The sequence below is a fragment of the Malus domestica genome, chromosome 08 (assembly GCF_042453785.1).
Source record: "Malus domestica chromosome 08, GDT2T_hap1".
NCBI lineage: Eukaryota > Viridiplantae > Streptophyta > Magnoliopsida > Rosales > Rosaceae > Malus > Malus domestica.
The window spans coordinates 3557976-3575523 of record NC_091668.1 but is presented as its reverse complement, the minus strand read 5'-3'; the positions used below and the strand labels follow the sequence as shown (position 1 = coordinate 3575523).

The 17548-nt window shown below is 35.9% G+C and overlaps 1 protein-coding gene and 1 long non-coding RNA gene across 3 annotated transcripts; one reads left to right on the top strand and one right to left on the bottom strand.

Annotated features, from left to right (window-relative positions):
* Positions 1 to 3563: 3563 nt before the first annotated feature.
* On the bottom strand, positions 3564 to 4792 carry LOC139198228 (uncharacterized). The gene is made up of 3 exons (XR_011583540.1): positions 4670 to 4792; positions 4377 to 4446; positions 3564 to 4228 (listed from the first exon to the last, which is right to left on the bottom strand). It is a non-coding gene; the product is annotated as an uncharacterized lncRNA (long non-coding RNA).
* Positions 4793 to 6143: 1351 nt separating this feature from the next.
* Positions 6144 to 13954, top strand: LOC103423143 (glutamate receptor 2.8-like). Of its 2 annotated transcripts, XM_070826637.1 has the most exons (6): positions 6396 to 6510; positions 6712 to 6885; positions 10661 to 12000; positions 12093 to 12405; positions 12504 to 12913; positions 13152 to 13954. In XM_070826637.1, the coding sequence occupies exons 1-6, from the start codon at positions 6507 to 6509 to the stop codon at positions 13740 to 13742; spliced, it is 2832 nt and encodes a 943-aa protein (XP_070682738.1). In that variant the 5' UTR covers positions 6396 to 6506; the 3' UTR covers positions 13743 to 13954. The 2 variants fall into 2 exon arrangements, with proteins under 2 accessions (XP_028962555.2, XP_070682738.1); XM_029106722.2 differs by having other exon boundaries at positions 6144 to 6885.
* Positions 13955 to 17548: the final 3594 nt, after the last annotated feature.

Sequence of the window (17548 nt, the reverse complement as noted above, 5' to 3'; positions counted from 1 at the left end):
CGGGAAACATAAACTTTATGCCTCATTAAACAGATATAACAAAAACAATACACGAAAAAGAAGGGGGGGGACATAAACCTTACTCTTCTACAAACGAAAACAAGAAAGATACCAAAAAAAAAAAAGAGGTAAAAAAGAGGGGCATGAAACCTAATTCCTCTAAAACCAAACCTAAAGGTCTAAACCTGCAAAACAAGTTGAGTAACACCACAAAGTTGGGGAAAAAAAGTGAGATAAACCTGGATACCCAAATGCACATTAATTTGAGAAGTGATAGCCATGCAAGTCAACATAGCCTAAAAACAATGCAGCACGAGCTACCAGATGAGGAGAATCATGCCAAGTTAAAGTTGGAGAAGACAAACCCATATTAGCAAAATTGTCCTCAACAAAATTTCCTTCCTAATATATGTGAGATGTGTAGAAAGTCATTTTGCGAATGCGGTCCAAACAAATAGACCATTGAGTATGAAGATGCCAAGATGGATCAAAATCAGACGATTGAAGAGCAGAAATAGCACTAGAGTTGTCACTTTCCAACCAAAGACGATGCCAACCCAACTGATAAGCAAAATCTACACCAATAATAATTGCAAATAATTCTGCAAAAAAAGAGTTGCGATGACCAATCCATTAGTAGAAACCACCAAGAAAATGACCATGACAAGCAGTAGGACTGGGATTTCCTTTAGATAAATCATCTGTATTAAGTTCAATCTAAGGAAACCAAGGAGGAGACCAAAGCACAGGAAGAATAGTAGGCACCTTGCGAGAGATAGTTCGGATCCCCAGCGAAGAGATGATTCGAGTATCAAAACCCTATGAGCAACCAAGAATAAACTTTCCACCATGAACTATCGCATAATTGATAGACATGCAGAGACGATGAAAATAGATTGGTCGACTGTCAAAAATAAACTTATTTTGAGCCTTCCAAATAGCCACAATAGTAGAAAGACCCGCAAAAATCTAGAGATTGTGCAATTGTTGGGGAAAGGGCTTACACATATAGATATCCCAAAAAACATCCAAAGAATCTGAAGGAGGCAAAGAGCTACCATATTGGCATGCTAACCACTTCCAAAGCTGCCTAGATATCTGACAGCCGAAGAAAAGATGACCAGTAGATTCTTCAGAATTACGACATAAACAACAAATGGATGCCAAAGAAACACCACGTTAAAGCTACCTGAACTATTAAAAAATAAAAAATTCTGACTTAAATTGTGGCTTGCATAAACTTGACTTTGCACTGCATTTGTTTATAATTAGTATCCGCCCCCACAATGTTGGGGAGTTCTTGAGTTTAAATCCCCCTCCCCAATAATCCAAAAGGAAAAATGTCTCATTTAATCATACAAAGTTTTGCATTTCATAGACTTGAGTCTTCGTAGCTAGAAGCTTAAATTATTGATTTGACACTATCAAGAAGTCATATATGACGTTCTAAGACAAAGTCGTAAGGCATATGCTTGAGCCTTTTGGGTCAAGAACGTATGCTACGTCCTCGAACTTTGAATCAAGTGGTGGATTAATTAGACTTAAGAAAAAAGTAAGTTTATACCTCCTTCAAAATCTATGAAAATTTCAAATGAATACTCCATTCCTTGTAGATGACTTTCTTTTTGGCATCATTTACAATGCATCTTTCATTTTTTTTTTAACATCGGCGGTACGAGGGGAAGTTTAACATCTTCCATACTCTCAACCATACACTTGTCCGATTAAGAAAGTCCATTCAACTATTTGAACCACACAGACAAGGATTTCGGATTGTGCGAAGGGCAACAAACTCCATCTACTACTTGTCATTCGTCTCCGGAGATAGTTCCAATATCTCAGCTTGCTATCCCTATTTAATCAAGAAAACAAATAATTTTAAGTGGTAAAGAAAAAGAAATAGAAAAGAGTGGTCTAGAATAACCTGTTTATATAAGTTGATTATTCAATTCTAATCTGAACCACATATCACGTAGAATAAAAATTTCTGAACTCTCTGTCCACCTTTACATTCATTTAATTCTTTATTATTAAAACAATTCAAATAAGTAGATATGAGCATAGCCACATTCAGTAGAGTTTCCCCTATGCACTCAATTTCAAATTTTCTTTCACAATTTAGATTAGTTTAAAGATAAAAACAATTCAAAGGCTATTCTTTATTATACGAAGTCAGTTTTGCATTAGATTATATATAGGTAGTTCCTGTCAATTAAATTTCTACATAGGTAATTTTAAATTGTAGTTGGCTGCTTTCAATGTAGCGTAGTCAAGACTTAAGAGGAGTATGCTTCAACTTTGAATTAAGTGGTGGAATCTAAGACTATTTCCCATTTAGGCATATTAAACTACAAATAATGCTTATGTCTTTACATGTAAGAACTCATTCATCTTAGTTTATTTGTAAATTACAATTTAACACATACAAAAAAAATAATTCAAACTATAATTTGTCAGCTGGAATTACCAAAAGACGACAACAATAGGAATGAGTATAAGAAGGAGAACAGAAATGAGTACGAAAAAATTTATTGCATGAATGCACACACTCCACATAATAGTCGAGACTCAAGCTACACGGTTTGTCCACAGAGAGAGTACCACAAAGTCAATAATAATTAGTTTAATTTCCCATATAACATTGTTAATTCAATTTACATATCTTAATTTTCATAGTATATGGTTACATATTTGTTCTGGCCGTAAAGATTGGGTCATGGCGACGACGACCGGCTGATCTTTTAGAATTTTCCAGGGACTTTTCATGTGTGATTTTTCCAGGTACTTTTCATGTGTACCTACTCTGCATATTCATATATTTATATATGCTTCAGCTTCACAAATAGCAGTGTCTTGCAACTTAAGAAAGCACTTGTTCAAATCAACATGGGTACCGTCCAGTGGCGAAGCCAGGAATTCTCGGTGGGGGGGGGGGGGGAGGGGCGAAATTTAAAAAATTTAGGGTCCCGAAAAATGTGAACATTCATTCGAGGTGTAAGTCCTGCATTTGCAAGATGATTATTTGAACCACCCGTAATATTCATAGGAGAATTTGCACTAACCGAAATATTCCAAAGAGGATTTGGACTACTCAAAATAGTCAAAGGAGGGTTTGAAAAACAATATTATTTGAAGGATGATTTAGCACCGTTTCTCATTGTATCGTCCTATTACTTAACTGTATAATTAGCAAAGTTTTAAAAGATGCTAAGCTCTAGTCAGATGATGGACATGACTTTACACTTCGGCAAGGACCTAGGCAAATTTGAATAAATTTATTATACACCGTATAAATAATTGTTTATTTATTATATAGTTTGTAATATCCAAAAAACATTGATTATAAAACATATAATATATAAAAATATTGACAAATTTGCTTCATTACTTCGTTGAATTTGATGGCAAGAGAAGAAAAAACAAATAATTACAAGTTTTTAATATTTTACAAATTATTTTTTGAAGCTCGTATAAATTATAGTGAATTTTAAGATAAATAACAATGTCAAACAAGTGGTTTAATAAATATTGAAAGATTGGTCAAATTAATTGGATAATAATTAAAAAATAAAATAAATTCCAATATAAGTCAGCAAAAGCAGGTTAGGTGGCGCAAATTGATTGGCCAATATTTAAAAATAAAAAAAAAATTGTAAAGGTCACGTGGGGTGGGATGGGAGAGAGAGAGTCTCTCTCTTCTTCCTTTCTCCTCTTCTTCGTTAGAACCAAACCAGAACATTTCCAATATCTAGAAGCTGCTAAATGCAGATCTTCATTCCTCATTTCTTTGGCCTAGGTTTTTTTTTTGGAAAAAAAAAGAGAGCCCGTGATCAGCCTGTGCTGTGATAGAACAGGGAAACCCAAAAGGCCAGAAAACCAGACAGAATTTCATCACTTTCGACGAGACCGGAGGGGCGGAATCGCCGCTCCTGTGCTTGATTTCCGGCGAGGGGAGGGGCAGCTGCCACTCCTCGCCCTCACGTAGCTTCGCCACTGGTACCGTCAAGAAACTTTGGTCTTTTTATGCTTTCTCCTCCTCTATCATGGATTTTCAATGTGGCGGCAGTTGCGGCGGTGGAAAACACAACTATCCAAGTGAATGTGGGTGTTGTTGTTGACCTCGATCAACCCAGTTAGTGCGGGAAGATGTATTTGAGTTGCATCAAAATTGACACGCTCCAATCCCGATATTCTCCGAACACCAGGATAGGCACGTGCTGATCGACACCTGAGGGTGACAAAAGCTATTTATTGAATGCAAATGCTGAGAACAAGAAATAAATAAGACTTGTAAATTTACGTGTTCAGAGCATACAACTAACTAGAGCACTAAAAGAGACAATATAAAATTGAATGAACAAGGAGATGGGTCCTACACCGAGAGTACTCGAAGATGCCAATGCGGAAGTGCCTTGACGCCGGGATCGTACGCCTCGAATCAAAATCCTGAGAAGGCGCAAAACAAACATGAGTGGACCAAGTTGATATATATATATATATATATATATATATATAATACTGAAACAGTTATCAACATATTAACCCTCAAAGTTGTATGAAAACTCATAGTATAATATGTAATAGGTTTTCCAAAAACCCTAACATGCCATAAAACCTTTCATAAAACATATGTCGTATATAGTGTGCTAACTAGTGGTATCATAATCACCCGAAGGCAGAACATAGAACTCTTCCTTTAGACCACTTCCTTCACAAGTATTAATCGCCCCCAGGCTCCTACATCACCCAACTTGAAGGTCAATATAAGTATCAATCGCCCGAAGGCTCCTACAGCACCCAACCTAAAGGTCAATATAAGTATCAATCGCCTAAAGGCCCCTACAGCACCCAACCCAAAGGTCAATAATAAGGACCACTAGGTACACACAAAACCACTGAAAATAATCTTTCCAAACATAGGTACATATATCTCAAAACCATCTTCATAGTATAAAGTCATCCATCATCTATACTATAAAGAAGTGTGTAAAAACATGTTCTAGATAGCATATTGTCATCCATCAGATACCTTACAAGAATATGGGTTCGATAGAAAATATGGTATTCCAAAATAAGCTCAGTATAGCATGATAATCAATTTCTCATAAAACTTTCACAAAACGTATTCAGTAAATCATGCTTTTCATGTATGCATTTATACTACAAAACATGCATTTTAGAAGGGGTCCACTCACAAATAAATCATACTTCACCGTCGAGAGCCACGTAAACTAGCGGAGACAGAATGCCACAATAAATTGCCCTTAAGCACATAAAGTGTACAATTAATAAAACTCTAATATAACAATTGAATTTGGGAAAACGGACGTCGGAAACAGATTCAGAACATCGAATTACCCTAAAAAGGTTCCCGAGTAAATTTCAAAAAAATCAATACGGAAATATTCCAAAGAATATTCCAAGAATATTCCTCGGATTAAGAAAGTCCATTCAGCTATTTGAACCACACAGACAAGGATTTCGGATTGTATGACGGGCAACAAACTCCATCTACTACTTGTCATTCGTCTCCGGAGATGGTTCCAATATCTCAGCTTGCTATCCCTAATTAATCAAGAAAACAAATAATATTAAGTGGTAAAGAAAAAGAAATAGAAAAGGGTGGCCTAGAATAACCTGTTTATATAAGTTGGTTATTCAATTCTAATTTGAACCACATATCACGTAGAATCAATATTTCTGAACTCTCTGTCCACCTTTACATTCATTTAATTCTTTATTATTAAAACAATTCAAATACGTAGATATGAGCATAGCCACATTCAGTAGAACGTATGTTCCCTTATGCATTCAATTTCAAATTTTCTTTCACAATTTAGATTAGTTTAAAGATAAAAACAATTAAAAGGCTATTCTTTATTAGACGAAGTCAGTTTTGCATTAGATTATATATAGGTAGTTCCGGTCAATTAAATTTCTATATCCGTAATTTTAAATTGTAGTTGGCTGCTTTCAATATAGCGTAGTCATGACGTAAGAGGAGTATGCTTCAACTTTGAATTAAGTGGTGGAATCTAAGACTATTTCCCATTTAGGAATATTAAACTACAAATAATGTTTATGTCTTTACATGTAAGAAGTCATTCATCTTAGTTTATTTGCAAATTACAGTTTAACACATACAAAAAAATAATTCAAACTATTATCTGTCTGCTTAATTACCAAAAGACGACAACAATAGGAATGAGTATAAGAAGGAGAACAGAAATGAGTACGAAAAAAATTATTGCATGAATGCACACACTCCGCATAATAGTCGAGACTCATGCTACACGGTTTGTCCACAGAGAGAGTACCACAAAATCAATAATAATTAGTTTAATTTCCCATATAATATTGTTAATTCAATGTACATATCTTAATTTTCATAGTATATGGTTACATATTTGTTCTGGCCGTATAGATTGGGTCATGGCGACGACGACCGGCTGATTCTTTGAGGATTTTCCAGGGACTTTTCATGTGTGATTTTCCAGGAACGTTTCATGTGTACGTACTCTGCATATTCATATATTTATATATGCTTCAGCTTCACAAATAGAAGTGTCTTGCAACTTAAGAAAGCACTTGTTCAAATAAACATGGGTACAGCCAAGAAACTTTGTATGGTCTTTTTATGCTTTCTCTTCCTCTTGTCATGGATTTTCAATGTGGCGGCGGTTGCGGCGGTGGAAAACACAACTATCCAAGTGAATGTGGGTGTTGTTGTTGACCTCGATCAACCCAGTCAGAGCGGGAAGATGTATTTGAGTTGCATCAAAATGGCCATCGAGGACTTCTATGCATCTCATGCTCACTTCAAGACCAGGCTTGTTTTGAACACTAGGGACTCCAAGCAATCTGTTGTTGGTGCAGCTGCTGCAGGTTCTCTCTCTCTCTCTCTCTCACATATGATGATGTCCTATTATAATGGATGATACATGCCTAGAGTGTGCTATGAATTTGTTTAAATAAGAGGCTTTTAGATCCAGGTCCAAAAACATAGAGTTTTTTAGGGATGAGTCCAATTATCTAATTATATGTTTTTATTTCTTTTATACTCATACTCATTTTATATTTTCTAAAAATACTAAAAATCAATCAAAATCTTCTAATATTATGCATTTTCCAACTCCAAAAAATCTAATCAATATCTTATAACAAAAAAACTAATATACTAACATAAATATATCTGCAAAACATTCTACCCTAACTCAAGTAACAAATATATGAATGTATATTATACATATAACTGAGATATAAAACCTAACTAAAAGGTAGAAAAAAAATAATGGCTAAATAGCCAAAATGGTCACTGAGATTTGCATAACTCATCACTTTGATCCCTAACATTTCAAATTGATAAAAGTGGTCCCTAAGATTGTCCACCATCCATCATTTTGGTCCTTCCGTTAAAAACTCCATTAAGTGTCCCAAAGCTCTTGGCTGGAAGTTTGGGCAATTTTCAAAGCTTCGTAACTCAATCGTTTCTTAACCAAATTCGACCCATAATATATCAAAATGAAGATAGGAAAGTATAGAATAAGATTATATCTATTTGGAAACCCAATGGTTGCCGGAGATAGCCGAAAAATAGCCTCAAAGTTGACTGGTCCGAAGGAAAACTGGAAAACTCGCCGGAAACTAGGTAAACTTTAAACGTTCATAACTTCTTCAATACTCAACGAAATCAAGTGATTCAAAAACAAAAATCATACTTCTCGACAATGCAAAGAGAATGGTACCTTTTCAACAGTTAACTCGCTGTGGTTTGGCCGAAAAACGGCTTGAAAGTGGCTATCTTGGTCTCGAGTTAGCCACTTTCGAGCCTTTTTCCTGCCAAACCACGGCTATTTAGCCATATAAAAAGGTACCATTCTTTTCACCTCATCGATAAGTATGATTTTTGTTTTTGAATCACTTGATTTCGTTGAGTATTGAAGAAGTTATGAACATTTAAAGTTTACCCAGTTTCCGGCGAGTTTTCTAGTTTTCCTTCGGACCAGTCAACTTTGAGGCTATTTTCTGGCCATCTCCGGCAACCATTGGGCTTCCAAATAGGTATAATCTTATACTAGACTTTCCTATCTTCATTTTGATATATTATGGGTCGAATTTGGTTAAGAAACGATTGATTTACGAAGCTTTGAAAATTGCCCAAACTTCTGGCCAAGAGCTCCAGGATACTTAACGGAGTTTTTAACGGAATGACCAAAATGATGGATGATGGACAATCTCAGGGACCACTTTTATCGATTTGAAATGTTAGGGATCAAAGTGATGAGTTATGCAAATCTCAGTTACCATTTTGGCTATTTAGCCAAAAATAATATACCTATAAACAAGACGCATTAATCTATGACATGATGTTTATAAAAAAGAACATGTCATATAGGTAGATAAAATACAATTAATCCGCGATATAGGTTGATTATAAAAATTAAAAATAAAATCTACAAATGGGGTTTAAAGCATGAGGAAGAAAAAAAAACAAATAAATAAATAAAAAGAAATAATTAAAGAGAAAATTACAAAGAAATTTAATTTTTATAATAATTCTTATCATTGAAGAGATAATTATTGATAATTAAAAATTTAAGAAATTGGACTTATTTTAATAAATTGGACTATTCTTATTGTTGACTAAAAAAATTGGATTTATATCAAGTTTCCCCTTTAAATAATCAGTGTAACAATTAAAGGTTCGTTTGGAAGTGCTTTTAAAATGGCTAAAACCATTTTGGTGAAAATATTTTTGAAACCAATGTTTAATAAAAATCTAAGTGGATCTTGGAAAAACACTTTAAGTGTTTTCTGTAAAAAGCACATATCTGATGTTTCTTTCGAAAAATTGGGAACCCAAACTCAATTTCATCAAGAGCACTTTCAGTCATTTTAAAAACATTTTCAAATGAACCCTAACAAATTATGTCAAAGGTGTGTCTGTAAGACCATCTCCAATGATAGGCTAAATGCTAAATTTTCCCATTTATTCCTCCTCCCCCAAACACCCTCCAACCCATGCTAAAACATTGGGCTAAAAGCCAAATGTCAAAGCTGGGCCAAATACCCCCCCAAATTCCCCCCACCCCATGCGAGTGGACTCGCGGGCAGTTGGGCCAGTCTCGGCCCGGTCACTCTCCAACGCGCCCACGCGATGGGCTTGCAAACATTGCCCAACAGGGGTGGGTCCCTCTGTCATAGGTTGTCAGCCACCCAAAAAAACCCCAACGACTCTATTTTTAAACCAAGGGCTGAGATCTAAGGGTCCGTTCGTTGATCCAACGGTCCAGATTCAAATTTAATTTTTTTAGAATATGTTATTTTAAAGTACATTGAATCCAACGTCTGAGATTGAATATAATCAAATCTAACGGTAAAAAAAAAGATCTAATGGCCCAAATTTAAATCCAACGGCTAAAATAATTAAAAAAATTTATTTAACTCAAAATTCACCCCAAAACTGTATAAATACCTATGTATTTGTTCAAATCTAACAGTGAAAGTTGAAAGTTTGGTGTTGAACGGTAGGTGAATTGAAAGTTAGCCCAGGGTTGAAGATTGGTGAAAGTTGAAAGCTTGCTTTGTGGGAAATTTAGTGATTTTTCAATATTTATCGGAATTTAAATATTTTTAGATTAAAATGTTCATAAAATTTATTTATGATAGTCTACATATTTATATTTTTTAAAATTTAATTTAAGAAAAAAAATAGCCTAAGTTCATTTTTTAATAATCCCGGGCAAAAATATTTGACTTTTAGCCCAATCATTTGAGATGGTCTAAGTGCAACGTGCAAACCCCTACAATTTTCGACCTCACATGTTTAATACAAGGGGATGTGAGCAAGAGGTGAAAACGGTACGATTTTTAGTTTTGTCATTTAATTATATTCTTCAAACCGTGTTAGGCAGCTGGTCCCGTCAAGCTTAATAAATTCTTCAATGACCAACCAAAATGTTGTCTCTTCGTGGATTCGAGGTATTAGCGACTATTGACATTGTTTCGTATAATCTAGTCATACATAACTATGCAATTCATAAAGATTTAACCATTTTAACTGGAAAAAGAATGTATAATATCTGTTGAGAGTTGACGGTGTGTGGAGAGTTTGTCCCACATTGGTGACGGACAAGTCTAGCTAAGCGCTTATATGATATTGGGTTATTTCTTATATAGCCAATTGGTTTTATGAGGGAACCCTAATTTCATCATGATATTCAGAGCAGGTTGTCCCTAAAAGCCCAAGGGGCCACAAGTGCTCACGCGTCACCCACATGTTGTTCATGTGGCTTAAAAATTGATTACACGTGCAGGGGTGTGTTGAGAGTTGATGGTGTGTGGAGAGTTTGTCCCACATTTGTGAGAGACAAGTCTAGCTAAGAGGGCTTATATGATCTTGGGCTATTCCCCATATTGCCAATTGATTTTAGGGAGTTTTAACAAAACACTCCCGGTACTATTCACTTTTAATGAAAAACCACATTTACACCTTTCTCTGTTACTATTCCATGTACCTAAAAAGGCCTTTTCATTAAAAATGAAGTTTTTTTAGACTTTTCGTTAGTTTTCCTTTGATTTTATGGTGGAACCCCAATTTCATCAATATCATTAAATTAGTCAATCACACTAATCAATTTTTTTTTTTCTTGGGACACAGCTCTAGACCTGATAAAGAATGTAGAAGTGCAAGCAATCCTGGGACCAGTGACATCAATGCAGGCTAGCTTTGTTGTTAATCTTGGAGACCAAGCTCATGTGCCCATTTTATCATTTTCTGCAACAAGCCCCCCTCTTACTTCACTCCAAAGCTCTTACTTCTTCCGAATCACACAAACCGACTCTCACCAAGTGAAAGCCATAAGTGCCATTGTTAAAAATTTCGGATGGAGACAAGTTGTGCCAATTTATGTAGACAATACGTACGGCGAGGGAGTCATACCCTTTTTAATTGATGCATTGCAAGAGGTTGATGCTCATGTCCCTTATCGGAGTGTCATTCCCGCATCACCTACAGATGTACAAATTGAAAAAGAGCTTCACAAGTTAATGACAATGCAAACTAGAGTCTTCATTGTGCACATGTTGCCCATACTTTGCACTAAGCTATTTGCCAAGGCAAAAGAGGTCGGAATGATGAGAAAAGGCTATGTTTGGATCATGACCAACGGGGTAGGAAATCGTTTATGGTCAATCCCTCCGGTAGATCTGAATTCAATGCAAGGGGTATTAGGTGTGGAAACTGAAGTTCCAAGAACAGAGGAGCTTAAAATTTTCAAAATGCGGTGGAAAAGACGATTCCAACAAGACAATCCAGCCATCATCGATGTTGATGTCGATGTATTTGGATTTCGGGCTTATGATGCAGTTTTTGCACTAGCCTTTGCAGTAGAAGAAGTTGGGTTTAATACAAACTCTGATTTTCAAAATAGGAATGATTCCGTTAACTCAACAGATCTTGATACGTTTGAGGTCTCCCAATATGGTCTAAAACTTTCCCAAGCCATATCTAATACTTCATTCAAAGGTATAGCTGGTGACTTCAGGCTTGACGAAGGGCAACTTCAGGCATCGAATTTTAAGATAGTTAATGTAAATGGTGATGGAGTAAGAACTATTGCATTTTGGACACCGGAAAATGGTATGGTAAAGACACTGAATTCTGCAAACACAAGCAAACTTTCAACTTCCAAGTGCAATCTTTCACCAATTATATGGCCTGGAGATTCTCTCTCTGTTCCCAAGGGATGGGAGATCCCAACAAATGACAAGAAGCTGAGAATTGGAGTTCCTGTAAAAATTGGTTTTAGTGAGTTTGTTAAGGTAACCAAGAACCCTAGCACTAACATAACGGAAGTCACTGGGTTCAGTATTGATGTCTTTGAGGCTGCAGTTGAAGTACTACCATATGCTCTTCCTTTCGAGTTCATTCCCTTTGAGAATTCTGATGGAACAATGGCTGGCACTTACAATGATTTGGTCTATCAAGTATATCTTGAGGTAAACTTATACGTCACAATAAAAATATCGAGAACTGATTTCATTTTGGACCCGCATTTATATTTTTCTCTGGTTACATCTTCTGTTGACAGAAATTTGATGCTGTGGTGGGAGATACCACGATTAGGGCAAACAGGTCTTTGTACGTGGACTTTACGATGCCCTACACAGAATCGGGGGTAGTAATGGTTGTTCCAATCAGAGACACCAGGAGCAAAAATGCATGGGTTTTCATGAAGCCTTTGACATGGGACTTGTGGCTTACGACTTTTTGTTTCTTCATCTTCATTGGTTTCGTCATTTGGGTACTTGAACATCAAATTAATGAAGACTTTCGCGGCCCTCCCTCACATCAAGTTGGCACAAGCTTTTGGTTCTCCTTCTCCACCATGGTGTTTTCACATAGTAATTATCGATCTCTTTACTAGCTAATTTCAAAATAAGAAATTTTAATGGCATTCACTTATTTTTGGTACACTTTTTTTTTTTAACCACTTTTACAGGGGAGAGAGTGGTTAGCAACTTGGCCAGATTCTTGATGATTATATGGGTGTTTGTTGTGCTAGTTTTGACACAAAGCTACACAGCTAATCTAGCATCGCTATTAACAGTTGAACAACTCCAACCAACTGTCACGAATATAGAGGATATACTAAGAAATGGGGACAATGTTGGATGCTTAAAGAATAGCTTTGTTTGCAAACTCTTGATGAAACAAATCGGTTTCCATGTGTCCAAGCTTAAGGGTATGAATTCCATGGAAGAATGCGATGAAGCTCTTTCAAAAGGGAGTGGAAAGGGTGGTATTGCAGCTGTTGTTGATGAAACCCCAAATATGAAGCTATTCATTGCGAAATATTGTTCCAAATATACCATGATTGGTCCGATCTTCAAAACTGATGGCTATGGCTTTGTAAGATTTCTCTCCTTTATACATAAGGAAATTATTTAGTACACCTTCTTTTCTCCTTAGGCATACCACTGTTTATTTTTGCACCTTGATTTATTCAACACAAATGTCATAATTAAACATGATGCATGAGGAGAAAATGTGGGCACGGAAATCATTTTCCTTGTACATATATGTAGACATCTACACACATGCATTTATAAAAACGTGACTTCTTTGAGGTAATCACTTTAATTGGCAGGTGCTTCCAAAGCGTTCTCCTCTTGTACCCGATATTTCACAAGCAGTCCTAAGCGTGATGGAAGGAGAGAAGATCATGAAAATTGAGAGCAAATGGTTCAGTCAAGAAAGCAATTGTGATGATAACTCCAGGACTCCAAGGATCTCAAGCAACACTCTTGGTCTTGAAAGCTTTTGGGGCCTATTCCTAATTGCCGGGGCGGCTTCAATTCTAGCTCTCATCATATTCATAGCTTGCTTCTTTTACAAGCATCGGCATGTCTTGGAGCAGCCTGATTCCAGAACTTCTTCGAGATGGAGAAGGGTTCGAGCCCTGATTGAAATTTTCAACGAAAAAGACCTCAACTCCCATACTTTTAAAAGCCGTCAACAACAAGAAGGAATTGCGGGGGTTGGAGAAGAAGTTAAGGCCTCACCTAATAGGAACTGGCCTGAAAGTCCATTCAGCTATGCAAACGACACTGATAAGGTTTTCGGATTCTACGAAGGGCAACAAACGCCATCTACTACTAGTCATGGGTCGCCGGAGCATACTATCAATGTTCAAGAAATGCATGGAGCTCATGTAACAGCTCACGTAGAAAACAATTAACAGATTCAGTGAAATAAAAGAAAGGATAGTTTAGCCTACACATAATTTGAAAAAAATAAATAAATAACACTAAAATAATAATATGAGTGCTATTATGGACACTCCAAAATAGTAAATCTACACTCTTGTAAAGAATTGTAGGAGAAAATAACACTAGAAAAAAGTATAAAAGAATGACTTTTGGGAGCGCCAATAAAAAGTCTCTTTTGTTTTCCATAATTCGTATAAAATAACAAGGCATTATGTGCAGATACATTATTTTTGGACTTATGCTCAAGAGAAGGAAAAAGAATGACAGTTGAACATGCGCTAACACGAGAGATTTTTCAGTGTGACCAGCACATGGTGAGATATGTGTATTAAAAAGTTAATAACTTAAAAAATAAAATTTCTCATCACTTACATAAAAACACATAGTGTACCACCCGTGTTCCCGTCACAATGAAAAATTTCTCGTACTAACACTTGCATAATTGAGAAAACTATCTTCATAAATATGATTGCATTAATGATTATACGCCGAATATATGATGGATTCTATAGCTAGCTATGATAGATTTTTCAATATGTCTGAAATACAAGCACATATGCTATATATCATTATATAAGTAGGGACACTTGATAAAAAAATTTCCTCCACTCGTATAATAACACATAGCGGTACGCCTAGCGTTCCTGACACATTAAAAAATCTCTTGCTAGTTAGGACTTCCAAATTCTAGACCATCGCAATTAATCTCTGTATAAATAATTTTCTTTGGACAATTAATTGAACATATGCAATCAGTCTTCACCTACCTTTATTTGTGGATAGAAAAACTCACAGGAAACGAAACAGCGAATGCTAATTTTCTGCATATAGTTTGAATCTTCTAGCTACACGCACAGTATTAATTTAGTGATCGTATTCGTCCCTCAATTTATCTTGAGACAACCACCCTAGCTCAATAATCTGCAAAGAAGTGCTCCTGTTACACACATGGACATCATGAGCAGCTTGGGCCAATGCCAGTTTGAGGGATCTAACATCTCGCTCACTTCCATTATTTGCACTGGGTTTGAAGGTTCTGATGGCTCAAGCACCACTGGCATGATAGGATCAGAGGTCGAGATAACCGGAAAGGAAATTACAGGAAATGAAAATACAAGAAAAGTAGAAGAAATTAAAATAAATTCATATCATTTCATTCGTAGTCATCTTTACATCAAAAAAAATGTTTAAATACATCTCAGGATAGTAGAGTTGATATGTAGATAAGCCTAATGGTATTACATATATAATGGGCCTAATAGATAACAATAACAATAACAATAGGTGATCCAATTGGTCCTAATAGAAGTCCAGTAGCTTAGAGTCGCATCAGTCTTACCTTTTAACATGAGGCTGTAAAACATACTCTGAAATCATAACAACAAAACATTAGGATCACGAATAATTATGCCGAGAGTAATTGAGGGAATAGTTGACTTGACAATCAAGTTAATGAAATCTCTAGGACTCTTGGTGCCTTAAGAAAATAAACATATTGGAGTCCTAATTACATGCAATCAATTATGAACCTTTATTAAGTAAATACAAGGAATAAGAGTCATGATGGGACTCTAATTGATTAGATATGATTTAGGTTGATATCATTTCCAATAATAGGGAGGAATTGGTTGAAACCCTAGCTATATAACCAAGGAGCAGTCCCTGCTTCCATACATCTGAAACTCACGAAAACTACAAGCCTATTTCGATAGCAAAGTTCATTGAGAGGTATTGGAAGTAGAAGACTACTTCTACCTTGTTCGCGAGGATCAATGGCTTCATCTTCATAACCATGTGTTCTGTATTATACAAATAAGTTTAATATAATTAGTCAATCTCTATTTTATATTGATTTGATTTATTCGTGATCCTAATGTCTTCTTGTTGTGATTTCAGAATATGTTTTGCAGAGGCTTGAGTTGGAAATTATATTATAGTATAAAATGCTGTAATTTATAATTTTAATAATTGAATGAAAAATAGTGTTAACCAATTTCTTAGAAAGGTTATGTTGTTTAGGTGATACTTGATAAGTGATGTATACTTATAGATGAAAAGTTACATTTCTTTAATAAGTAAAAGTTGGATTCTATATAAACCCATGAAACCATTGGTATTAGATATAGAAAATTAGAGTTAATTTTTACTCTTGAGAAATAGGGTTTCCCCACTTTGTTTCTCTCATGCTTCGTGTGTAAATTATGAGTCGTGTCTTGAGAGTACAGAATATATAAAATTCGCCAGAGTCCGAAGATTGAAGTGCTTTGACTTCGGATTATAAATTGTTGAATCCTGGGAGATGGATGCCTATCGAACTACAAGCACAAGAGTAGGGACGAAATTCTATCTTTAGGACATTGCATTTATGCAAGCCTCAATCTCCAAGTTTGTCAGTTTTTCTAACTTTATCTCTAGTTTATGAATTTTGTATACTATTAATATTGTGATTTTCTTTATGATTATTATCATTGGAATTATATTGCTATTTTTCATATTTTCTAATATTGCTCCAACAGCTTGTCCTCAAGCCTCCCAAGACTCAAACCGAGAAAGAAGCATAGAGCAGTCTGGGAAAGAAAACAGCCAATTTTTCAAACCGTGTACCATACACATCTCCAGTATTAGCTTCTGTATGGTCTTTAATCCTGAACCATGTTCTTCCAAAACATCTCCATTGTGGTCACCCAAAAGACAAAAGACAAAAGACAAATATCAGTACCAGATATATCCTGCCAAAATGAATTCATAAAATAGTTGGAGCACACTGATCTTGACAGCGTTGAGTAAGAGAACTATTGGCCTTGTGCATCACCAACCACCAACTCCTGTAGTAGATAGATTGCATTAAAGATGGCAAGAGATAGAGTAAGATGTACCAATTGCACCCAGTTCATAGCATTCAGCATCTCAGGTGACTGAGCATATCCACTAAATTTCTTGTCAATTTGGGTTTGCTTGATTGGCTCCATAAAAATCAACTCATGTTGTGCAGACTCCAACAGTTTGATCTCTTCCAAGTCTCAGCCTTGGAAGCTTTTGGGGCCTCTTTCTCATTCCTATCGGTTTTTCAATAGTAGCTCTGCTCATATTTGCTGCCATGTTTTTGTCTGGAGAACTCAAGGATATCTCGGTGCAACTACACCAGCTTGGTCCAGAAGCCTCATTGTGGAGTAGAACTCGTGTCATATTAGGAAAATACGACGAATGGGACTCTAAGTCATTTACTTCTGGAACATCCGGTAATCAATCATGATCCTGTTTAGGACCATTAGTAGAAGTAGACCCAGTAGAACTATTAAACCCAGATTGATTGAAACTATTATTGCCTTTGTATTGATTCCCAAAATATGGCCTTGTGAAATTGTTTCCAGAGGCATATCTGTTAGAATTATAGGACCCTTTGTTCTGAGAAGAGTAGGGCCTTTGATTTGAACTTCCTTGATAACTGCCAGATCCCATGTTTGAGCTGTCCCCTTGATATCTTCCATGACCTCCATTACTCCTTGAATTAGAGCTTTCACTATGTACATACATTGCAGACATAGAATTAGTTAAAGAAGAAATTCTGGATTCATTAGCCAATTCTGCACTTAACAACTGTGCTCCAAAATCCTTCACAGAAATTGATGTCTCTCTTGCCAAGATCACAGTTCTTATCATATCATACTCTTGTGGTAATCCTGTCAACGCAGCTATAATCAGATCATTATCTGTAACTTTTTCCCCTGCAGAAACAAGTTGATCTCAAATAGACTTCAATCGCATTAAGAACTTA

Bases quoted from the DNA above. Each gene is read 5' to 3' on its own strand.
- LOC103423143 (XM_029106722.2), top strand. From the start codon at position 6,507: ATGTGTACGTACTCTGCATATTCATATATTTATATATGCTTCAGCTTC. The intron at 12,001-12,092 runs GTAAACTTATAC...TTCTGTTGACAG, and splicing joins TCTATCAAGTATATCTTGAG to AAATTTGATGCTGTGGTGGG. The intron at 12,914-13,151 runs GTAAGATTTCTC...TTTAATTGGCAG, and splicing joins AAACTGATGGCTATGGCTTT to GTGCTTCCAAAGCGTTCTCC.